General features: G+C 33.4%; 2 protein-coding genes across 2 annotated transcripts in view; both read left to right on the plus strand.

Annotated features, from left to right (window-relative positions):
- Nucleotides 1–3,501, plus strand: part of LOTGIDRAFT_238576 (hypothetical protein) — a gene marked incomplete at both ends in the record, with an annotated part of 50,189 nt that extends 46,688 nt beyond the window's left edge. Inside the window, 3 exons of the mRNA XM_009050688.1 lie at nucleotides 825–1,013; nucleotides 1,231–1,358; nucleotides 3,402–3,501. Coding sequence (XP_009048936.1) covers nucleotides 825–1,013; nucleotides 1,231–1,358; nucleotides 3,402–3,501 — 417 coding nt within the window. The remainder of the gene's footprint in view (nucleotides 1–824; nucleotides 1,014–1,230; nucleotides 1,359–3,401) is intronic.
- Nucleotides 3,502–8,082: 4,581 nt separating this feature from the next.
- The window catches only part of LOTGIDRAFT_225892 (hypothetical protein), a gene marked incomplete at its 3' end in the record, with an annotated part of 22,988 nt that continues 4,701 nt past the window's right edge, over nucleotides 8,083–26,369 (plus strand). Inside the window, exons 1-6 of the mRNA XM_009050689.1 lie at nucleotides 8,083–8,142; nucleotides 12,947–13,094; nucleotides 20,110–20,183; nucleotides 23,814–23,891; nucleotides 24,446–24,565; nucleotides 24,938–25,104. Coding sequence (XP_009048937.1) covers nucleotides 8,113–8,142; nucleotides 12,947–13,094; nucleotides 20,110–20,183; nucleotides 23,814–23,891; nucleotides 24,446–24,565; nucleotides 24,938–25,104 — 617 coding nt within the window. The 5' untranslated portion in view covers nucleotides 8,083–8,112. The remainder of the gene's footprint in view (nucleotides 8,143–12,946; nucleotides 13,095–20,109; nucleotides 20,184–23,813; nucleotides 23,892–24,445; nucleotides 24,566–24,937; nucleotides 25,105–26,369) is intronic.

A 26,369-nucleotide genomic window follows, 5' to 3' on the forward strand; every position in this document is an offset into this window, starting at 1 on the left:
GAATTTTGATTGAACAAAGCATCTGATTGGTTGAATATTTTAATGAAGTATAGCAATTTTGTCAGATCATTGGTGGTTAAGTACAATCACCCACAGACAATAAATAGAAGTACAATCACCCACAGACAATAAACATAAATACAGTATCTGTGGATCTACATTTTATCAAAATTGATAGATATTTTAACAGTTATTTGCTTGAGGCAGAAAAACTAGGCCCTGTTTTATGGGGATTTTACACATGGCTTTAGTTGGTGTTATTATTACACTGGATATACATTAGTCTAAAACATCTACCTCTATTCCAGCCTCAAATGGATATTTTGATAGTTATTGACTGGAATCCCAAAAACTAGGCCCTCCAAAGATGTGTTTATACTATAATATTGAATTACCTTTACGACGACTGTAAATTAGTGTTGGGCATCACTAAAACTTTCATTTTGTTAGTATCGCCTGACTCAGTGACCTTGCACTTTTGGCCGTGCACGCAGTTGTGAATGGCCGATGAGAGGTCATTTTTGATAAAAAAAAAACTTAGGGAGATTAGGATGGTATGACTGAACTACAAAAATATCCATCATGGGTTTGGCAGATCTGATTTAAATGGATAGGTTTTAAAAAACCTGTACCTTTGGAGGTACAGAAAAGCCTCATAAAACAGTTCCTTGTTTTTCTGTCTTTAGACCAGGTGAAAAAACTTGGAAAATAGCTATCAAAAGCTAGAACAGAAGCAGATAATTTGGTCTACCTCCTTTTTATCTAGGAAGCTATACCTCTGATATAAGCCTCTTTATTAAAAGTTATAAAAAATTATCTTTCAGAACCAAGTAGAAGTAAAGAAGAATGATAATAAATATGTGGTACTAACTTTTATATTGGTTGGATGTATTGCTGGTATACTACTGGCCGTGGTAGTCATCTACCTAATCAAACGGCAATCTCGATCCAAGGAAAAACTTGCTGAGTTGGCAGATAATGTGGAGGGCAATGAAGCCTCTAAAGACTATCAGGTAAGAGTTTATTTTGCATTTTTCAATTTGCACCATTCTAATTTTCAATCAGTTTCCCTGATACACATAAAAAAATTTAATAATCTCTTAACAAGCTCTTTAATACTTTAGTAGTAATCATAAGATTTAGTACCTCAATTTGGGTTTTGTCTAGTGGTTCTAATTGTTAGTACTTAGTTTATTTATTTCAATTCATGTGCTCTATGATTTATTTCAGGATCTCTGCCGCCAACGCATGCAGAGCAAGACATCTGATAAACCTGAACCCCTGCACGCTGCTGGTCGTATTGGCAGCGTCTCTGACAATGTCCGTAGTCCTTCGAGTCGTAGCAGCACCTCCTCATGGTAAGTTATATTTTGCAAAGCTTTGACATTTCTGGGTAAAATTTGGACATTTTCGCGTTTATCTTTTTATGAGGAAAAGGATTATGGATTAAAATATTCAAAATTCAAAACTGAGATATAAGAGTCAGAATTCAAACAACATGTAAATCATAAAGTGACTGGCAAATATGATAATTTTCACATCTCTGAGAAAAATAAGTAATTTTTGTGTCAATTCTTTTTCTATTGCGGAATTATAATACTATTTCATTTGACTTATTGACTGGCAAAAATCACATCCCTGGAAAAATGTAGTCATAACATCCCTGGAAAATTGAGTCATTTCGGTCTGACTGGTAAAAATGTAGTCATAAAATCCCTGGAAAATTAAGTCATTTTGGTCTGACTGGTAAAAATGTAGGCATCAAATCCCTGGAAAATTAAGTCATTTCGGTCTGACTAGTAAAAATGTAGGCATCAAATCCCTGGAAAATTAAGTCATTTCGGTCTGACTGGTAAAAATGTAGGCATCAAATCCCTCGAAAATTAAGTCATTTCGGTCTGACTGGTAAAAATGTAGGCATTAAATCCCTGGAAAATTAAGTCATTTCGGTCTGACTGGTAAAAACGTAGGCATCACATCCCTGGCAAATACAAGACCTATTTGCATAAATCTATTTGAAGTAAGAGTAAGAATTCGGTTTTAATAAACACTATCTATTTAGTAGTTTGTCAGAAAGGGAAATTTTTTTATCAGTTAGAAAAGATCTGAGACAGAAGCGTGTGAGGTGAAACAATCCAGGAATTAATTTACAAGATTTGACATGACGGAAATTGGTCAGGCAAAGAAATAATCCCTTTCAAACAATTGAATACCACAATCACAGGGAATTCCATTTCATTTTCTAAGCTTAATCGGAAAAGCTGGAATATGTCTTTATTCTCAAATGAATGTGTCAACTTTTGTTTGATGCATTAGATAGAAAGGTCAAATTGAATTGAATCGCAGGATTCTGATTTATTTTTTTTATTTTTTTTTTGCCAGTCGTGTCTGTTTGGTCACGGTTTTTCAGGGACAGATGCACCATCAATTGTACCTTAGTCTCAGAAACAGAATTATTTGTTAGTTAAGTTAATCAGAAATAGCTCATCGTTGAAATTTGAGTCTTCAAATCCATGTGTGTCCAGAATTATCTGCGTTTTAAAGTTAAAAAGACGACTCATCTTTTGTTGAGACACTGTCATATATAGAAAAGACATCTATAGAAATAGAGAGAAATTCGTAGTTTGATTATGTGATTTTTGTACATTTCTAGTACTGAAGACTATATACATACATTCAAGACTAAAATCATCCCACCTAAATGGTGCATCTGTCCCCTTAATTTTCATGCTCATTATTGGGATTTGAATTTTAGAAGCTATTTCAATATTTCTACCTCATATTTATAAATGAACAGAAATTCGTTGTTTTTCACCTCCATTTTGTCTGAAATATAAAAAAGGCAATTTTCAGCATATTACAGTTTTGTAGCAATTTTACAACAAAATTTCATTTGTTCTAATTAAATTCCTGCGACAAATTCTCAGAGGAATTCCACTACTCATTTAATTTGACATTTTCTGTCATCTTTTGGAAAATTCGAATGAAAATTTAACGATGAAATCATTTGATCACTTAGTCTGCTATTTGTATCTAGGGATAGGCGGCCATATTGGTTTGTTGAGCTCTTCCATATTGAAGGTATAGAAATGATGGAATCACATGACTTTATAATGTTAACACTTGTGTCTGGAATGGGAGATTAGCTTGGCTTTGACGATCAATCCTGTAATAAAAGATAGTCTCGCAGACAAAAATGTAGTTTTCATAGATAGAATAATAGGTTTCTTGTGAAAATATGGCCTATTAAGATAAGCTAGAAAGAATGGTTTTGTGTTGATTTTGGCTGTGTTAGAAACTAGGTAGAAATAACAATGGCTTTACACGCAATAAGTATAATGAAAGCTTTAGTATGAGTTCCCAATAATATATTAGACTGGTAATTTGATTGTATGTGCCAGTCTTGTCTGGCTGTTACAAGAAAAGGGTGCTAGAAAAACACGGTCAATTGAACGCTTGCTGGCTAACCTGGGTGCCAAAGTTTACTTTGAGGCTCCCTAGGAGTGATGCAGGTCTAAGGGGCGGGGGATGGGGCCGAATTGCCGGACCAGGGACGAAATCAGAGGCGATGTGATCTACGACTGAAATTTATGTCATTCACCTCCATTCATGTAGAGTATGATTTTATCCATTCATGGTTAAACATTTTTTGAGAGAAATATTGTTCAAATTGACTGATTTATTTTGGGGAGGAATAAATTTGGAAGAACTCTTTTTTCACTGAGATTGAGAAGCACTGTGCTATTGGCTGTGAACATTAAAGAACCTTGACAGCTGTTAATGTGAAAAAAATGCAGGTTAATTCTGCTCACTTCATGGCATTGCCTGTCATCTTCAGCCTATCCTAAAACAGAAAAACAGGACGTAAAACTCTATTCATTTCATTTTTTTGACAGTTGGAAATGTGAGAAAAGAGCAAGTTAATGCTGCTATCTTAACAAAATTGACTAAACCTCATTGCACAGTGCATGGCATTGCCTGTTCTGAAACAGAAAAATAGGCTAAAGAACTGATTTCATTTCTGTTTTAAGAATTCATGAATTTGAATGATACATATAATTTAAACTTGAAACTGATGACTCATCAATTCCTTCAGGTTTTACGTCCAATTCTGTCTCAACTGGCGGTCGGAAATTAAATTATTCTAGGAATATTTTCTGAATAAGTGTAAAATTATCCGTATTCAATTGAAATTCAGTCAATTTTTCATCTGAGGCAAAAGTCACATATGATATCTCAATAGAATATCATTTTGAGAAATAATTTATACCAAATCTTAAAGTGCAATTGATATGAGGTGCTTAAAGGAACAGGTTCGCGATAATTTTGACCAATCATAGCTTAGACTCAGAAACGGGAGTTATTTAGCTAAGTTAATCAGTAATATTGTTAAAATTTGAGCCTTCATAATCCATGTGTGTCTAGAATTATCTGCATTTGAATGTTAAAAAAGAGGACTGGTCTTTTCTTGAGACCCTTCCATATAAAGAAAAGACATATATAGAAATAGAAATTATAAATGTCTGCTCTTGCAGTGGCTCAACAAGATGATGAGCCACTGTGCTCTTAATACTAGCAATGGGTATCGGCAATCATGCAACGATACAATAAGCATCGCGATACAAGGGTCACGATACGATACATATCGTGATGTGAGATATTGGGATAAAAAATAAAAATTTATTTGCAAAGTTTATATATATATTAATTTATCACTTTATAACTGTGATATTTGGTAATATAGTTGATAGAAGTGGTTAGCGTCCACTGTCTTATAAATAGTTTCTATATATATTAATTTATAACTTTATAACTGTGATATTTGGTTATATATTTGATAGAAGTGGTTAGTGTCCACTGTCTTATAAATAGTTTCTATATATATTAATTTATAACTTTATAACTGTGATATTTGATAATATAGTTGATAGAAGTAGTTAGTGTCCATTGTCTTATAAATAGTTTCTATATATATTAATTTATAACTTTATAACTGTGATATTTGGTAATATAGTTGATAGAAGTGGTTAGTGTCCATTGTCTTATAAATAGTTTCTATATATATTAATTTATAACTTTATAACTGTGATATTTGGTAATATAGTTGATAGAAGTGGTTACCGCCCATTGTCTTATAAATAGTTTCTATATATATTAATTTATAACTTTATAACTGTGATATTTGGTTATATAGTTGATAGAAGTGGTTAGTGTCCACTGTCTTATAAATAGTTTCTAACAATTTCAGTGAAAACAATTGTTAAATCATAAACCAACTTAAAAAAATCTTTTGTGTAATTAAACATATCGCCAAGTATCGATACAAAACATGGCTATATGATACGTGTATAGTGCCATGTCGTATCGCGATACATCGATTCACTAATACTATTTAATACTATTGTATGAGATATCAGCTTGAAACTTGAATCTTGAGAAAGATAGCGTGTTCAATGTATTTATGGAGTAAACTGTTAACAATATGTTCAGTCAACCAGTAAAATAATTGTTACTTTACCAATATAAAAACCTTATTAGCTAAGCTATTGATTTCAAATATAATTGGTGGTCTAAAATTAATTTTGTCTTTTTTAATCATTTCTTTCGCTTTGAAAATGCATTATAATCCAAAAATGTTTTCGAAGATTTAGAAATGTTTACACTTATAGAATTTTAATAATGAATTGGAATGAATGGAGTTATATATCCTACTCTTCTGTATTTAAATAATTGGACTAATGAAGACGGGCAACGCCATGCAGTACGCAACGAGGGAAATTTCGCCAGGATAGGAAGCCATCTTTGTTTAGTGGTAGTTTGGTTAATGGTTGTTTGTTTAGTGGTTGTTTGGTTAGTGGTTATTTGTTTAGTGGTTGTTTGGTTAGTGGTTGTTTGTTTAGTGGTTATTTGTTTAGTGGTTGTTTGGTTAGTGGTTATTTGATTAGTGGTTATTTATTTAGTGGTTGTTTGGTTAGTGGTTGTTTGTTTAGTGGTTGTTTGTTTAGTGGTTATTTGGTTAGTGGTTATTTGGTTAGTGGTTGTTTGGTTAGTGGTTGTTTGGTTAGTGGTTGTTTGTTTAGTGGTTGTTTGTTTAGTGGTTATTTGGTTAGTGGTTGTTTAGTGCTTCAGTTATTGATATCAATTATAATTGTTTGACTAAAATTGTGAACTATAACAGCACAAGAAACTGAAAATTTTTGAATTGTGAACAGGGCCTAGTTTTTCTTCATAAAGGTTAGAAATGTGTCGTTCAACTCATCCTAATAAATAAACCAAGTACTAACCATCCGAACTGCTAAACAAAACCTGAAATCCAAACAACTAAATAACGAGAATCATCTCTTCCACTTTTCTGAAAAGAGGTCAAAGGTTAATGAAACTTCTCGTAATAAGAAGAACAATTCGTCAATTTGTTTCTGTGTTTTTTATGATAGCATGTTCATGATAATACAAATACTAGAAAATGAAATCTGTCAATATCTCATATTGAATTAACGATAAAACAGCACTTTAGGGCTGAATGATTGTCATACCTCGATCAATGAAACTGAGTTGTTTTTTTAACATGTTGATCAATTGAGAATTAATGTTATTCTGGCAAAGCTGTTGGGAGCATTCTGGCAACAGTGGATATTAATTACAGATTTACCTAAGTCTGTTGGAATTTAAACAGGAATTGAATTAAGTGTATAAGCAAGATGCAGAAGGCACTTTTATTTAGCAAATTTTGACAATTCTAAGTAAACTTATTTTTTAAAGTTATTTTAAAAAGGTTTTCTAAATTTTGTATGTGTATCGGGGACACTGATAGCATCAATTTGCAACATTCTAATTTTCAATCTGACGTCTGTGATTCCTGCAATTCCACTAAAACTAAATGTTTGATGACGTCGCTAATCGTCTATTAAGAGTCTGATGTCATAAAACATATTTTGCAATTAGTGATGTCAAACACTTTGTTTTAGTGAAATTGCAGGAACCACAGATGTGGGATTTACAATTGGTACGGTGTAAATTGATGCTATGCTTCTTTACAATTCCTTTAACCAAAATATTTCACATGTGACCTCTGACCTTATTCCACCCTTCCTCCCTGTCAACCTTGAAAACAGAAAAGTGGAGAATTGATTGATAGAATATAGGAAATGGAAGACAGTGGTCCAATAAAAATACAGTTATCACTTGAAACCTGTTGATTTATTCTGTGTTTATTGCTGAATTTATGACTTGTCGCTATTCTTATTCATGAATTTCAACACTTCAGCCGCCATTTTCTCTCACTCATATTAGTTAAAAATAATACCAGTTCTATATTATCCATCTTTAACTTGGTTTACACGAAAATTTCATAGAAATATTAAAACAGAACTTGAACTTGTTACTCAGAGTTTCACGCTATGTGATCTTCAGACAACTGACCTATTTTCAGCCTGCATCTCTTCTGAAGTTGGACCAGTAGAACTTTTTCTCATGTCAACACTTCAAGACAAGAACTCAGTGGCAGCACCAGCCTTCTGAGACTGGGTTACAAATAGGGGGCAGTCTGACTCAATGGGGGGACAACTGCTGAGGCTGAATTCAAATTTTAGCTACTCTGTGGAGGTGTTATAGTCGCAAGCCTCTCATAGAGCGTCTTAAGAGGGTTCTCTCAAGAAAATTTTAGAAAAAATGAATTGATTATAAGTATGACTTTTGGTTTTAGGATTATTTCAAACTTTCTGGGTTGGGGATAAATCTCTTTACAATGTTCTTTCTCTCAGGTACAGTTGTTTTGTATATGATTGACTGGTGTTAATTCTGTATTTGTTACCTCTGGGAAATATTGAAGATACGACTTCCAAGATTGTAAATAGTATTTGTGACTTCAAATTGTGCTCAGAAGTCACCTTTTCTACTGGAGAAGTTTTCTTGAAACACTGCCATATATATAAATAGAGTAAAATTCCTAGTTTGAGATATTTTTAAAGGAATTGTGCGATTTTCGTAATTTCTAGTACTTCTGAAGACTATTTATATTTATACCAGAAATTGGCTCAATTTACACTGAACCACTGTCAAAATTTTTATGGTTCTATTTTTGTTTCCAGGAGTGAAGAGCCTGTACAATCCAATATGGACATCTCAACTGGACACATTGTCTTGGTAAGTTTCACAAGTTCTTTATGTCATTTTTATATGCCCACTTGAAGCCTATATGTTCGACCGCCCGTCCACAACTGCTCGTAAACACTCTAGAAGTCACAATTCTTGACAGATTTTGACGTTACTTGGTGTAAGTGTTTGTAATCACCTAAGGAAGATCCCTATTGAAAGTCAGAAAAATCAACAAATATGTTATATCAGTTATTGTCCTTGTTCTTAAAAACATGTTCTAGTTTTAGCCAATAAACACTCAAGAAGGCTCAATTTGACGAAATTGCCTCATAAAGTTCAAAGGAAGTTTATGTCTGAAGGTTGAATATTTCGTACTGGTAATTGTTACTGTACTGCTAAATTTTTTTATTCAAAATCAAAGCTGCCAGTGGGTGTTTATTACCTTGCCTGACAAGCTATCTTCCACACTGTAGGTATCTATTGAAACTTTACGCAGATACTATGTCTATTTCCTTGACCAAATTTGATTTTCTGAAAGAATTGTAGGAACTCTTCATTATTGATGACTGTGAAGGTAAGAATGTCGATTGTCTATAATATTGGTAATGTCATTATTGGCCAATCGTGTTTCCTATTATTTCTACACTGTCTTCTCCGAGAAATATGTCAGCATTCTGTCAATGTATTGACTCAGGAGCAGATTCAACAGACTAGCAGGAATTTACTGTACGATCATCACAAGCCTCTTGAGGGTTCTGGAGGGTTCCCTCAAGAAAATTTTATAAAAACTTTAATTGATTTGGTGCATTCTGACACATATTTTGGGGCAAAAACGAATAAAAATCCTATTTTAAATTTAAGAATGCCCCCCTCTTTGTACTTACACTGGTGCTGCTACTGCCACTGATTCACAAAATGTCTTGTCTGAAAAATAGATTTGGAAAGAAATAGAATTTCCTGTAAGGATTTCTCAGAAAAAACAAAGAAAAAGCAGTTGTCTAATGCTGATTGATTTTAAATAATTCTCCATAGAAAAACTATGGCTGTATCTCTTCTTCTATAGTGTAAATCAAAATACACCTGCTCTTTAGATGAGTTCTTATCGCTTGACGAGGTCACATGATAAGATTTAAGCCAATCAATGATTGGTAAATAATGGATGAAGGCTAATTCTGATTACAACTAACCCTTAGGTTGGCAACATGGCAGCCATTTTGATAAAGGATTGATTTGGTATTGATAAGATTATCTTTTACCAATATTGTCAGTTTCTTGAAGATTCTATCTCCATGACGATCTATAGACTGGATAATTGAGACAATTCTGAATTAATATTCATGATATTGGATTATCTCTCTTGAATTGATTAATTAGGTAATTATAGCTGGGTCATAATTAAATTAGATAGGTCGTGACCTTAGCACAATATTGACTTTATGTTAAGAGAGTAGCTTAAGATTTATGACTTCCACACATAAGATTTTGGAAATTTTGAAAATTTTCTTCCACCATTGATGTTTGAAAGTCATGAAATCTTTTAGAACTTAATTAAAAACAATTAATTTTAATTTTGTAAAGGATAAAATTTTTTTTTGAAAATCACACGACAAAACCATTAACATTTGTCACAAGCAGTAGACCTATTGAATTTGGTGTCAACACTACAACACTAACACCAAAGCGATTTGGCGGAAAACTAAAATATTTTCATTTTCATTAAATCTCATTTTTGGAAAAAAAATTCTCAAAAGAATTAAGAAATCACATTGCCATAAATTTTATTATGATGTTATAGAAGATATCAGCTTAGCTGTAATATGCTAAAAATAGGACACATGCATGACTTGAGTAGGACAATTGGTAGGACAAACAACTCTTACCACTCTTAAAGTTGTACATCATGTGATACAAAAACCACCTCTATGACATCAAAAGGTCCAGGGTTCAATCCTGGCTTCAATCCCAACATAGGTTGAAATAATACCTTAAGATTTTTCAACCCGGTTTCCCACTGTCAGTGATGTAGGTACGAGGGGCTGACATGGAAAAAGCGTCCAGTTCAGATAGGACAATAAACCGAGGCCCTGTGAGCTACAGGCTGTGCACGTTAAAGATCCTCAACAGTTGGAAATTGGCTAATGCCGCTATCTTGGCAAAATTTGCCTCATTGCACCTTGCATGGCGTTGCCTGTCTTCATTAGCCCACATGTTACAGAAAAGTAGGATGTACAACTCCATTCATTTCATTTTATTTTCTCCTAATTGCTGATGCCCTGACATTGTAAATAAAAAGAATTTGTAAATTTGACGTTATGATATGTCATAGTGTTAACAACTTATTCTAGACCATAAAAGATTTATAGCTTTAATGTTATTGTCATCGCATCCTGTCGTGAGACAGTGTTTATTCCGTTAACGCTGTTCTAACGAGCCAGGTCATTGATTGGATATCAAAAATCAATGATGTCATAGTTCCATTTCCACCAGCCTTATCTAAATTCCAAATCTTTCAATATTACAAGATTATAATTAGAATAATTGTTAAGGTGTTTTTCTTCTTCTCCAATGAGACTGTAATCTCTTGACTCATCATTCATTCATTCATTCATCCATTTATTTGTCCATTATTCATTAATTTGTTCATTCGTTTGTCCATTTATCATTCTTCCATTTATTCATTTATCATATTTCTACCATTCATTCATTCATCCATCATATTTCTATCATTCATTCATTCATCCATCATATTTCTATCATTCATCCCTCATATTTATCATTCATTCATTCATCCATCATTTCTATCATTCATTCATTCATCCATCATATTTCTATCATTCATTCATTCATCCATCATATTTCTATCATTCATTCATTACATTTCTATCATTTATTCATTATATTTCTATCATTCATTCATTCATCATATTTCTATCATTCATTCATTATATTTCTATCATTCCTCCATTCATTCATTTATCATATTTCTACCATTCATTCATTCATCCATCATATTTCTATCATTCATTCATTCATCCATCATATTTCTATCATTCATTCATTCATCCATCATATTTCTATCATTCATTCATTCATCCATCATATTTCTATCATTCATTCATTCATCCATCATATTTCTATCATTCATTCATTATATTTCTATCATTTATTCATCATATTTCTATCATTCATTCATTCATCATATTGCTCTCATTCATTCATTCATTATACATAGTCAGCCATTTATTATTATGTATTTGATTCTCACAATTTATTCATTTCTTTTCCAGTGATTCATTCATTACTTATTCTACTCTCATTCATTCTTTCATTCATTCTACCAGCCATTGATTCATTCATTTCACACCAATGATGAGAATTCTAAATGTTTAATTCATTCTATTGATTATATAATGTACAGGAAGATAATAGACCTGCTGGGTGATTTTTTAACTGTGTGTTAATTTCAGTAATGTGTAATAAAAGATATTACTTCATTCATTTACTCATTCATTTATTCATTCATTTACTCTTTCATTTATTCATTCATTTATTCATTCATTTACTCTTTCATTTATTCATTCATTTATTCATTCATTTATTCATTCATGTATTTATTCATTCATTTACTCTTTCATTTACTCTTTCATTTATTCATTCATTTATTCATTCATGTATTTATTCATTCATTTACTCATTCATTTACTCTTTCATTTATTCATTCATTTACTCTTTCATTTATTCATTCATTTATTCATTCATTTATTCATTCATGTATTTATTCATTCATTTACTCTTTCATTTACTCATTCATTTACTCTTTCATTTACTCATTCATTTACTCTTTCATTTATTCATTCATTTACTCTTTCATTTATTCATTCATTTACTCTTTCATTTATTCATTCATGTATTTATTCATTCATTTATTCATTTACTTATTTCAAAATGTTTATCTTTGTCAAAAAAAGGATTGTGTTCCAAACCTGAAATTCAAACAATTTTCATTCATTCATTTATTTATTGTGTTACAGTCTTTCTTTCCCATTTTTTCTTTCATTCATTCATTCATTGTGTTATAGTCTTTCTTTCCCATTTTTTTCTCTCATTCATTCATTCATTCATTCATTGTGTTATAGTCTTTCTTTCCCTTTTTTTTTCTCTCATTCATTCATTCATTCATTCATTCATTGTGTTATAGTCTTTCTTTCCCATTTTTTCTATTCATTCAACTAACAGAGTTAAATGTTTGATTGCGTGATGATTTTGCTAGCATGTTTTGTTAAAGCATGGTATCGTATAACATTACAATGATTTACTAACTGTAAGGTTTACAATGATTTACTAACTGTAAGGTTTACAATGATTTACTAACTGTAAGGTGTACAATGATTTACTAACTGTAAGGTTTACAATGATTTACTAACTGTTAGGTTTACAATGATTTACTAACTGTAAGGTGTACAATGATTTACTAACTGTTAGGTGTACAATGATTTACTAACTGTTAGGTGTACAATGATTTACTAACTGTAAGATGTACAATGATTTACTAACTGTTAGGTGTACAATGATTTACTATGATGATTTGGATGATGATGCTCTGTCTTGCAGATTATAAAATAATCTTGTTTGATATTATGAATTCTCTCGGCAACGATTTTATATTGTCATGGAAGAGCGGGCACATTTACTCAAGATGTGAGTCGGCAACAACGACTGTTCATGTGCCCACAGTTCAGTTGCAAATTTGGACAGCTTATACCAAAGATATTTTGTCAAAAGTTTCCATGAATTTCATTACAAATGAAACAAATTTTGTTCACTGGTTAGATCCCCCACTTTCTTTTTTCAGTCTTACATGGAAGATCACCTGAATAACCAAGACCGTCTGGATCAAGAATGGGAAGCCTTGAGTCAGTATGAGGCTGAACCCAGCTCCACCAAGATTGCTACCGATGCTTCTAACATGCGTAAAAATCGCTATGGAGACGTCCTGCCCTGTAAGTACATTTATTTTCTTAAAGTGACAGGTTCACCATTTTTATACGCCCACACGCAAGATGGGCGTATATTGTAATCACCCCGTCGGTCCGTCCGTCCATTCACATTTGGCTCGTGCTCACTCTACAGGCTACAGTTCTTTATGGATTCTTTTGATTTTTATTTTGTATGTCAATGTTGTTATGAAGATGATCCCTATTGATTTTCGTGATGACCGGATAATTTTTCACCAAAATATCGTGTCTGACTTGACGTTTTTTTTCTATTAGCTATATTGTGCAACTCGTGCTCACTCTACAGGCTACAATTTTTTACAGATTCTTTTGATTTTTATACGCCCACATGAAATGGGCGGCGTATATTGCCATCACACATGTCCGTCCGTCGATCCGTCCGTCCACAATTGCTCGTAAACACTCTACAAGACACAATTCTTGACGGATTTTGACAAAACTTGATATGAGTATTCGTAATCACCCAAGGATGAATCCTATTGAAAATCAGAAAAATCGAAAAATATTAAGTATGAGTTATTGCCCTTGTTCTTGAAAACGCGTTCAATTTTTAGCTCGTAAACACTCTAGAAGGCACAATTCTTGACGAAACTTGGTGTGAGTGTTCGTAATCACCCAAGGATGAACCCTATTAAAATCAGAAGTATCGAAAAAATGATTATTATGAGTTATTGCCCTTGTTCAATTTTTAGCTTGTAAACCCTCTAGAAGGGACAATTCTTGACAGATTTTGATGAAACTTGATGCGAATGTTCGTTATCACCCAAGGATGAACCCTATTGAAAATCAGAAGAATTAAAAAATATTTAGTATGAATTATTGCCCTTATTCTGGAAAACGCTTTCAAATTTAGCTCTGAAACACTAAAAGGCATAATTCTTACTGGATTTTTGTCTTCTAGAGTTTTCACGATCAATATTATCGCACTAAAGAGTTCAAAAGAAGTGTATGACTGAAGGTTGAATATTTCATACTGGTGATTGTTACTGTACTGCTAAATATTTTTATTCAAAATCAAAGCTGCCAGTGGGCGTATATAACCTTGCCTGGCAAGCTATCTTCTTAGGTTGATTTTGTTCTTGGATATAATATGTAAATAGTCTTCTGAAGTACTAGAAATGAATGGAATTCGCATAATTCCTTCAAAAATATCTCATACTAGGAATTTTACTTTCTGTTTCTGTTAAATATCACAGAGAATCAAGGAATGACGTCTCCTCTTTCAAACGCAGATCTGGACACACATGGGTTTGAAGGCTCAAATTTAGACGTTGAGCTGTGAACACTTTTACCGATTGGAAACTGGGCCAGCTCTCAAAAGTACTGGCAAAGGCATATAATTTACTATGAATGGAATTCGAGCACGATTCAGTGAAAAAATACTCTAACCGATCGTGCTATTTAACTTACAAGTCATAAAACGTGATTTGCCCATAGTTTCGAATTTTGTAAAAGAAAAAGGCTGTTGAACCATCATTATAAGCTTATTAAGCTAATCTTCTATTGGTTAATTATTTCACTAACGCTGATCATATGACAAGGCTTCCAGAATTCATGATCCTCTCAAATTTAATCATGAGAATTTTTAATCATGAGTTTTTAAATATTCAAATTTCAATTCAAATGTAATTTTAACACAAAATTCAATTGGATATTTCAATTGAAATCTTTCATATCAGTAAGAAATTCTATTCCATTCAAATTTACAATCAGCTGTCCGTGGTTCCTGCAATTCCACTAAGCTTGATGTTTCATGACATCCCAAATTACAAAATATGCTTACCCTTCGCGATTTGTGATGTCTTCAAAAACTTAGTTTTAGGATAAATTAATCAAGTATCAACAATCCCAACCAATAAACAAAAACCCAAAATCCAAAACAACATTTTGGCGAAACATTTCACATGAAGTATATCAATGATAAGTGACTAAGTATTTCATAATGAAAAGGTGTATCAGGTGTCTAGAAGAGTAAGCATACCCTGCCAGGACCCACAGACGTCTGATTGAAAATTGGAATGATGCAAATTGATATCAGTGTGCCCAATTACACATACAACATTGAGAAAAACTCTTTACAATCCCTTGAAATGGCTTCTTCAATGTTGGAGGATGAAATGTCATCTTATTGAAAGGGCAGGCATGGTCTAAGGTCTATGCCATCTTCAGGAACAATGTAACAAAAGGGCAAATTGAACCAGCCAAGCAAATGAAATTTTGGTATGGAAAAAAAATTCAAATTAAGTAGTTGTCAACCCTGAGGCCAAAAGGTTTAAAAGGGCAAATTGAACCAGCCTTTAATATGAAATATGATGCCACCATTAAATTGTCAGCCAGTGTAATATCCTTCAAGCCACCATCTTAAAGCTTTCAATTAAGTAGAGTTGAGGCCAAGAAACGTGTCCGTCAGAAAATAACAAATTGGTTTTTAAGCCAAGCGTAAGATTTTGTTAGCTTTAGTCTCTTCTGTGATTCAAATGTTGTAATGGTTGAAGACTTTTAAGTTAGACTTAGATATTCATGATGTGTTTCTTTTGGTGAGATTGCATTTTCTTTAATCTTTTGACAAGCCAAGCTCCCAGTTAAGGAGCAGTTCTTGGTTTATTTTTTAAGAAAAGTGGCTTGGCTTACTCATCTAGACACCTGATACCACTTTGCATTATGAAATACCTACACATTTTTAATTGATATACTTCCTCATGCGAATAGTTCATTAGCTGCTACTAATGTTTCTCCAATATGTTGTTTGGATTTTGGGTTTCATTTTACGGTTCAGATTGTTAGTAGGCCTATTTGATTTATTTAATGAGAAGTTTTGAAAATTTAAAGAAATTTGGCCTTTTATCCACTATCTACAAGTTATTAGATAATGACACAGCAATTTTGATACAAAATACACTTTGCATGCGTCAACTATCATGATTTTCATGATGATAAATTTTGCTGTCTGATGACAAAGTAATCCTTTTTACACAGATGTTCGCGTCAGTGTGCAGACGGTTAATTAACGTAAGTGCAATTTAAAATTCTCTACTGACTGATTAAAATGACTACTCTTGGAATTTTCCACGCTGCGTGACATAGGTTTAGTTTTACTTTCCTATTACATTACATACTGTGATGAACAATAATGACGTTGATGTGAAAGATGTCTTCACTCTTTCCTAAACACAAGGTACCCCTTAACGCTTGGTTTTTGAAAATCAGACGGGTATCCATTGTTCTCATTTTATCCACATAATTACTTTCCTTAACATATATCAAGGTGACATATTTTTGACCAATCGTACCTGAGTCTCAGAAATGGAGCTCCCTGTCGAAATTTGAGCCTTTAAATCCATGTGTGTCTAGAATTATCCGTGTTTGAAAGTTAAAAAGACGAGTCGTCTTTCTTGAAACCATACATAGAAGAAATATGTTTAAAAATAGGAAAAGAAATTCCTAGTTTAAGATATTTTTGAAGGAATTAAGCGATTTTCGTACATGTCTAGTACTTCTGAAGACTATTTACATATATGGACTACCTATCCCTTAAATGAAAAAGAATGATTGTACAATGACGCCAAAAATAGGTCAATTTTTGCTCCAAAGACACCTGGTTTTTGAACAATTTTTGTTATTGTATAGCTTGTTCATTCTCTTCTTTAAAAAATAATGAAATCTGGCAGTGAAGTATTCTGTCTCAACCATTAATCTAAAATAAAAATCTCATGTGAAATCAATGAGGAGAGCAGAACACCTCGATCTTCATATTTCATCCTGAACAACAAATGGAAATGAAGTGAATTGAGTTTAACGTCCTACATTTCTGCACCATGTGGGGTGGATGGATAACGTCATGCAGGCTGCAATGAGGGAAATTTTGCCAGGACAGCATCCCTGACGAGGGATCTTTAACTGCACATCCTGTAGCACATGGCCTCGGTTTATTGTCTCATCCGAACAACTAGACACTTTATCCATGTCAGCCCCTCTTACCTGCATCACTGACAGGGGGAAACCAGGTTGAAAAATCTGAAGGTATTGTCTCGTCCTTTGCTGGAATTGACAAGCATTCAACTCACTGAGCGGAAAAGTTGTGTATCTGACTGCTTAAATGAAAGCGACATCTAAATTTAGTTTTGTTAACAAGTCATTGCACTTGATGTTTAAATAAAATGGGAACACAGAACATTTTGTGTAAGAGCTGGTAATTTCAGCCATTAACACGACAAAATTACGCCTTTATTTGCCTTGTGGCACTCTACACACACAATCCTAACCACCTGACTCTCTAACTATTATCCTGTAGACAGGAAGTGAGGCCATCTTTAACAGGAAGCTAGATCAAGGTTGTCATGACGATAAGACATGCCAGGTGATTAATCATTGGTCGAAATCAATAGTAGTGTCGAAGGTCAATTAACACTAGGGTCAAATGATTGGACTTAATTCTCAGTTAGATTAATGTACCAAATTTGTTCGGCACGAAAACAAACACTTAAGGGGTAATATTGGACAAATATAGTCTGTCCAGGAGAAAAATTCAGATATATTTTAATGTGGAAAGTGGTTTTAGTTCGATTAGCTCCAGAAAACACTTACAGAGATTGTAAAGAAGTTTTCAAAATTTTTGAATGTGTATTGGGGACACTGATAGCATCAATTTGCGCCATTCTAATTTTCAATCAGGTGTCTTTGGTTCCTGCAATTCCACTTAAACTTGGTTTTTGATGACGTCACTAATCGCGAAGGGTGATAAAGCATATTTTGTTATTAGTGTCATCAAACACTTAGTTTTTAGTGGAATTGCAGGACCCACAGATGTCTCATGGTACAAATTGATGCAATTCGTGTCCCTGATATACACAAAAAATTTAAAAAAAAAACACTTTACAATCTCTGTAAGTACAAAAATGGAAAGTTCAGTGACCATTGAGAATTGGTAAGTCAAAATAGTCATTTAAGTTTCAACTACAGAGTTCAGAATCAGTATAAATGTACTTTGAAAGTTGAAAATAATCATTATTAATATTCTGAAATATAATATTGATTTAGTTCTAAAGAAAACTTCATACATTGTTCAAATTTTGTTGTTATTTAAATATCGATCTTCTTATTTCAATATTGAAGAAACTTTTATCATGTCATATTCAACAAAAAGAAGTTTTCAGTTTTATGAAGTTCTATAGCACTGTCAATTAGAGGGTTGATTCTTCACATGATCTCATTTGCTTGGTTACGACAAACAAATGGTGGCTTTGGGTTCCGATCTCGATCAGTGTGTGGAAGTCCTATGACTTTGTCTAAGTCATCTTTATTCATAATTCCAGTCGACCCAGCTATAAATGGGTGCCCATGCCAGATGGTGAAACTCTTGGCAAGACTCCAGTCGGCAACAAAAATCACTGACCAAGATCGTTAGTGTGCCTGTTCCTTTAGGGTGTAGGATCAAACTTCAGTAAAATATTAAGGAACAATACCTCTTAGAATGGACATAAAATTTAAAGTCTCAAACTTGGTCAACAAGTGTATATATTCATCTGTTAGACTTAACAGGTACCATGACTATAGGATATGACACCAGGTAAGTTCACTGATGAACAAACACTCATTTTAACCAAGTTTAAAAATTTCAATTTTTTGGTCATCCTAAGAGTTACTGCATCTTTAAACAAAGGCATAGAAGACAGTTATATCTTCCAATGCTATAATAGTTTCTGCTTATAAAGAATTAAAGTTAAGATGACATGTTTTTCTGACAGGTTCAGATTATATAGTTAATGACTTGCAAGCACTTTTTATAATCTCCTTGAACTTTTCAAGTTGGAATTGCACTTAACAGTAGGCGGACATCTTGAACAACAAATTGTCTTTGATCAAAAACCACTGCTGTTTATTGAACTGTTTTGTCAGACATGTCTTTGGAAGCCACAGTGGCTGGGTATAGGTCGAGATAATACCTTCGGATTTTTCAATTCGGTTTCCCCCTGTCAGTGATGCAAGTTAAGAGGGGCTGACATGGAAAAAGCATCTAGTTGTTCGAATGGGACAATAAACCGAGGCCCCGTGTTCTACAGGCTGTGCACGTTAAAGATCCCTCGACAGTTCGAAATCGAAAAAGAGGAGGCTAATGCTGGCAAATTTTCCCTCATTGACCCTGCATGGTGTTGCCTGTCTTCATTAGCCCACATGGTGCAGAAAAGTAGGACGTAAAACTCATTTTATATTCATTTCAGACATGGACATGTCTTTATATAATCTGGGGCCTTATTCTCAAAAAACCTCAACTTAAACGGACAGGTACGCCATTTTTTGAAGTCTTGAGAATATATGTAAATAGTCTTCAGAAGTACTAGACATATACGGAAAAGTCCTTCAAGAATATCTCAAACAATGAATTTCTTATCCTATTTTTATAAATGTCTTTTCTACATATGGCAGTGTCTCAAAAAAAGACAGTTGTCTTTTTAACTTTCAAATGCAGATGATTCTGGATTTTTATACTGGTGTACACCTTTTAAACTGGTCAACTGGATGTTTATATTTGGTTGGGACTGTATAGTTGCCATGGCAACATTTACCAATTGTCGCTGGAAAACATTGGTCACTATAGGAACATGTTAATAAAAATTTGCGCCAAATTTAGTATTGTTTATTTTAAGGATTGCAGATTTCATACTACAAAACAAAACATTTTCATTTGAACAGAATTGTTGGTGATGTCAATATTTTGGATTCTATTATTTTTTTTTCAATGAAACGCGACAAATGAATAGCCTATTTTTCTTGCTCCAAGATCTTATTTTCTGATTCCATATTACTTCTTACTATTATGGTGTCTGAATTTTGCCAACTTGTTGATTTTTTTTGTTAGGAATGGCTGCGCATTTATTTACAGTGACAGATTTTTCCAGATATATTGGAGGATGAAAAGGGATGAGTATTATACATGCTTGTGTATTATATTCGGGAATATATGTTATGATTTTTCATGATTTTTTTTTTTTTTTTTTTTCAGACGACCATTCTAGAGTAGTGTTGAATTCTGCTGCCAATGTTTCTAGTTCTGACTATATCAATGCCAACTTCATTGTAAGTTTAATTTATTTTATAAAACATGTCAAATTCATGCTTATGCACAATGTAAACCCTAAACTCAGGGTCAAAATAGAGCAGTTGTTCACAACCTATTTCAGCCTTCACACCCCTGAAGCAATCACTTGGGCCTTTAATTTGTTTCATCCATATTTCCAGCATGTGATGATGTGAGGTGGTCTCTCTATTCGAAATAACATTCTTCTCCTTCATCAGTTGGCCACTCCCCTGACACCTTAATCCCACACCCCCAGGGGGTGAAAACAACCCAGGTTGGGAACCAGGAAAATAGAGGCTGACAGACTTCGCTACAAAGGTGTCATATTCGCAAGCCTCCCTTCCAAGAAAATTATTTGAAAATAGAAATGTTTTTGGTGCATATTTTAGGGCAAAAATATAGTCGGGGTACAATTTGGGGGGAGGGGGCAAACCATTTTTCTCTGACAAATGCTGTGCTTAATCACACGCTATTTAATGCAATCTCTACCTTTTAAGGGACAGATGCGCCATTTTGGGGGTTGATTTGAGTCTTGAATATATGTAAATAGCCTTTAGAAGTACTAGAAATATACAAAAATCAAATTATTCCTATAAAATATCTCAAGTTAAGAATTTCTTTTCCTATTTCTATATATAGTAATGTCTCAAGAAAAGATGACTTGTCTGTTTAACTTTCAAACGTAGATAATTCTGGACACACATTGATTTGAAGGCTCAAATTTCTACGGTAAGCTGTGAACACTATCAATGATTGGCTTAGCTAAAAAAAAATCATCTTTATGAGACTTAGGTAGGAATCTTTGGTAAGAAAATGACTCACATGTCCCTTTAATATCACTTAAAGATTATTTTCAGAGTTAATTTTTCTTCTAATTAACATAGAAAAAAACACACGCGAATAGTATAAAAAAATTCATGTGGAAGTCATTTACTTGTTCAGCGGACATTTTCTTTTATTTTTGATTGACAAGCATACAACGTATTATTTAATCTTTGTGTCTAAATAGCCAATAAATTGTCGATAAATCAAAAATAATTCTGAAAAATATTGGCGGGAATTCTAGCAACAGACGTCACTTTCTCATGTAAAGTTATTGAAGCGACCTTTTTTAAGTGAATCACGAATCATGGGAGAATTCTATTTGAAAGTAATTTTTTCATGAACTGAAACATTCTGTAGTAAATCTTTCTCTCTTAATTTGATTGAAAATAAATCGTTGCCGTGGTAAACGGTGGTATCTTGGTCCAAACTCTTTTGCTGGCTGTTACTTAGGTGTAAGATTTGGATAAAAATACTGTTTTTTTTTTATATCATATCTTAAACAAAGCCCCTGGTTCAAAAATTTTTCAGTCTAATTAAAATTAGACCAAACTCTTGTTTGTTTATTTGGTTTTATTTTTAATATAACCATGTCAGTTAGGGTCTAACGACAGTCCTCTTGAATGATCGTCAAATTAACCTTTTGACCTCACCTGATAAATGGGTTACAAAATGCCACCACAGGAGAGGGTAGCAATTTGATTGGTTAAGGCAGATGTCATTGAGTTAGGTGAAAAGGTTAATTTGACGAACGTTCAAGGGGGCTGTTGTTAGACCCTAACTGAAGTGGCTATATTGAAAATAGATGCTAATGAAATAAAGGTAACGAAAGACACCACCGCAGAGTAGCCAAACTTTGAATTCAGCTTCATTGAGTCAGTCTGCCCCTTTGGAGCCGCCACTGCAATATTCCATAGTTCAAATTGATTTTCACAATGTTGAAAGAGTGACGTAAATATCTGTTGGGAATCGGACAATGCATGTCAGACATAGAATTTGATTTTAGAAATGAAGTTAGTAATCAGACGAGATAAATGAGTAATAACATGATGTAGAATGAAAAATTTGTCTTTTGGCAGAGGATACCCTGAAATTTGATCCCGATATCTATTAAGAAGTGAATGTTTTATATTTTAAACTAGCACACGATACATCCATCAATCTGCCTCGGAACATTTACAGCAAATAATTGAAAAATGTTGATGCTATAATAGTGAAGAGCTGAATATTTTACTGAGAGCTTTAGTATTCACACGAGCAAGATTTTCTTGGTAAAATGAATTGGCAAATTTGGCAGGGAAACACACAAAAATGAAAAGAAATGAATGGAGTTTTACGTCCTGCTTTTTTGCTCCATGTGGGCTAATGAAGACGGACAACGCCATGCAGTTTATAATAAGGGAAATTTTGCCAGCACTTGGGATTGCTCCAGGGGGTGTGAAGGCTGAAATAGGATGGGAACCACTGCTCTAAACACCTAAAAGCAATCTGCAATTGCAACTCAACAATCCATACGAAACGTCCACTTAGATACATTTTATTGGAAAATTTACATTGCATTCACTCTTGGAACAAAATAAACAAAAAGGTCTATATTTTGAGCTAATGTAGTTGAAATGGTTATAACATTGACAGGAAAATAAGGACAAATAGAAGTACAAAAGTATTCAGCATTTTACACTAGGCTTTAACCCAATTATGGTGAATTAGATTGACACAAAGTAGAAACATGAGTGGCAAATGTAAATTAAATACAATGCTTTGAAATTGTCAGGCCATAAAACGAAATTGATCTTTCTCTATACTAAAAATCCATATTCTTAATCAGCAAGTTTTTGTGTAATTATATGTTTTACAGTTTTATTACTTAAAGTATTGGTTTCATTGAAATATTAAAGTTATTCATTTAAAGTGGTCCATATTAAAGGGACAGATTCGCCATCCATTCGACCAATCGTACTTTAGTCTCAGAATCAGAATTTTTGATCTAAGCCAATCAGTATTAGTGTTCACAGCTCACCATCAAATTTGAGCTTCGAATTCATGTGTGTCCAGAATTATCTGTGTTTGAAATTTCAAATGACAAGTCGTCTTTTCTTGAGACACTACCATATATAGAACAGACATCTATAGAAATAGGAAAAGAAATTCTTGATTTGAGATATTTTTTGAAGGAATTATGTGATTTTCGTAGATTTTAACCTGTGTCTTCAGTTTACAAATTCACACTGTAATATTATTCCTATTATACGCCCACATTGAAATGTGGACATATATTGCTGTCGTTCTGGCCGTCTGTTCACATTTCTTGTAGGCGCGATAGAGGCTACAGTTTTATCTGATCTTGATGAAACTTAGTATCCATATATATTGATGAGATCTCGGTCAAGTTAGAAAATTGATAATAATCAGATGATGAACTGTTTCAGAGTAATTGCCCTAGTGTGTATAGCGATGAGACATTGTTTGAATTTGATGATAATTTGATGAACTGTTTCAGGTTTTTGCCTTGATTAATAGATGATTTTAAGATTATTTGAATATTCAGTATTAAGCCACTGAAGATTTTGTTATTATTTCCGACAGCTGGTAGTGAGCGTATGTTACCTTGCCTGGCAAGCTATCTTTTACCATTCAAAAGAAAGAACTCCAACAAATTTCAAAATGGCGACTAAATTCTATAATCATTTGTCTAGAAGTACTGCTTGAGCCAAAGAATTCATATGGTCCAGTAACCTTCGTCTCACGGAGGTCTCATTGTACTTCAATATTTGTGAATAACTAACGACCTAGATCTTATTTTTCAGACTGACCATGATCCAAGGAACCCAGCTTTCATTGTTGGTCAAGCTCCTCTACCACATACTGTTGCCGACTTCTGGCAGGTAAAAAAAATTATCTTTAAAGATAACTACAGACGTCAGAATGAAAATTGGAATGGTGCAAATTGATGCTATTAGTGTTCCCGATAGACATGCAAAATTTAGAAAACTTCCTTACAATCCCTTTAAGTTTTGTTTTACTCCTTATGAATATCAAGTAAAGGCAAATTTGCAAAATCAGATTCTCAATGAAACCTTGCTTATTTAAGAACATGTGGATCAATGTTGCAATTTACAAAATTTGTATGAATATACACAGAACAGAACTCTCAAAAATCCTGTCTTTCATCCTTGGTCAAACCCTTTGGAATAGGAGAAATCAGTTAAGCCGTGATATGCTAAAAATAGAACACATGCATGACCTAAGTAGGACAAACCACTCTTACAACTCTTAAAGTATTTTATCTTGTCCATTGGATATTTGTTATGGTTAGGTACGGATGGCCATATTTTTATTGCCAATTTTTGTAGAATCGCAGTGTGAATAGCCACAGCCTTTATTTTTTGTTTGATTTGTAACTACACTGTTAATTAACAGTCTATTTTTTGAATTTCAGATGGTTTGGGAACAAGGTAGTGTGGTGATTGTCATGTTAACCAAACTCACTGAAAACGGAACTGCTATGTGTCATCGTTACTGGCCAGAAGAAGGAAGCGATCTGTATCATATATATGAGGTAGGTGTTCTCAAACAATATGGCTTCTCTTAGCCCCTGGTTACAAGATTCGATGTTCCTTTTTTCAAAAAACCTTTTATACTGAGCTATTATATTGGTTGAATAGGTCGGAGACATCAAATTGTTATACGAGGTTTAAATTTTCAAAGAATGAAAATCAGGATAGCGGTAAAAAAAAAGAATAAAAAAGATTTTAACAAAATAGGCATGCATAAAGGTCTTTGCGTTTTTCTCGAAAAGTAATTTCGTGTCATATCTCGTTATACGAGGTTTCAAGCAGTCACCCACCATATATTCTGGTACACATGGTAATACTCTGTGCTTGTCAGTTTCACTTCCAGAGAGCCAAGATAGTTTCATTGTTTATTTCAGGTTCATCTGGTCTCGGAACATATCTGGTGTGATGACTATCTGGTACGCAGTTTCTACTTGAAGAATCTCCAAACAAATGAGACCCGAACTGTAACTCAGTTCCATTTCCTAACCTGGCCAAATCTTGGTGTTCCTGGCTCAATCAAGGCTTTACTGGACTTCAGAAGGTTTGTTGTAGACTTCTTTCTGTAACCTTCCATATGCATATTAGCATAGTTGTGTGCATAGTTGAGGTATATCTTTAATTGAAAGTAACAGTATCAATAGGCAGTAGGTAGAGAGAATTCTTTTTGCCCGCTTTTGTTGATTAAAATCACCCTCGATCCTGAAAGGGCACACGTACTAATTTTAAAGAATGTATGTCACTCAGCAAGATTTTTACGTTGATCATGTGATCGATATAAAAATGGCAGAGTCAGCCATTTTGAACACGATATCAACATGATATCTGATTGGTTCAATGTATCCCCCACTGAATAGATTACGACGAACACAGGCAAACAAACAAATTGGTGGAAATAATGGGCCGAAATTTTGGATTTTGGATGCTGGAAATTCGTACAAGTTTAAAGAATTGTAGACATGAGCGCGCTGAAGCGAAGTTTTGAGATATGTTAAAATCTGTGATCATGCAGGGAAGCAGGCCAGTTCCTCAGCATATGGTCTTCACATTGCTTACTCAATGAAAAAAAAATATATTAAAAGAAATTTCTGAAATTTCACAATGTAGTAAGAAAATGAACTTGAAAAATGTAAATTTTAATCTCTAACCCAAACGACCTTGACCTCCTAATTCTTTATCATTCAAATTTTAACGTGCCGTATTTAAATTTGTAGTGTATGATGGATGTACAGAAAACACGAGTAAGATTTTTTTGAGGGTTAATTTATTGGTTGGAGAAGGGTTTTTCATGGTTCCTTTTTGCATTTTGGTTATGGTAGCCATTTTGTAAAAAAGAAAAGAAAAAAAAAACAGCCTTATATAGTATCTGTTTAAGATACAGCTGCAGTAACATTATACTTTTTGAGCAATGCGTATATATTTGTGTGTGAAATTTACAAAACAAAAATTATCAAGAGTTGTATATTAATCAGATTGCTTAGTGTAAGGGAACCTCTTGCTTTACCTTTGGTTTTTGTTTTGGGAAAATGTGGTGGTGGTTTTTAGTAAAATGGTGATATTGTTGCAAAAACCACCTGATGGCATTGTGCTGATGGGCAGTTAGTGGTATTAGCAGATGTTTCTAGAACAACAGAACATCAGGAATATCATTAGTTCATAATACTCATTCCTTGTTTCCAGATTCCAAAGGCTTATTTTTCACTGCAGCTTTTTCATCTTCTGCTTGGTTTTGGGTTTTAACTTTCTAATATTATCAACTTTTTATTCTCATCTTGGCTTTGGGCTCTAACTTCATCTTCCCGGGCAGCT

This window comes from Lottia gigantea (genome assembly GCF_000327385.1).
Source record: "Lottia gigantea unplaced genomic scaffold LOTGIsca_152, whole genome shotgun sequence".
NCBI classification, from domain to species: domain Eukaryota; kingdom Metazoa; phylum Mollusca; class Gastropoda; family Lottiidae; genus Lottia; species Lottia gigantea.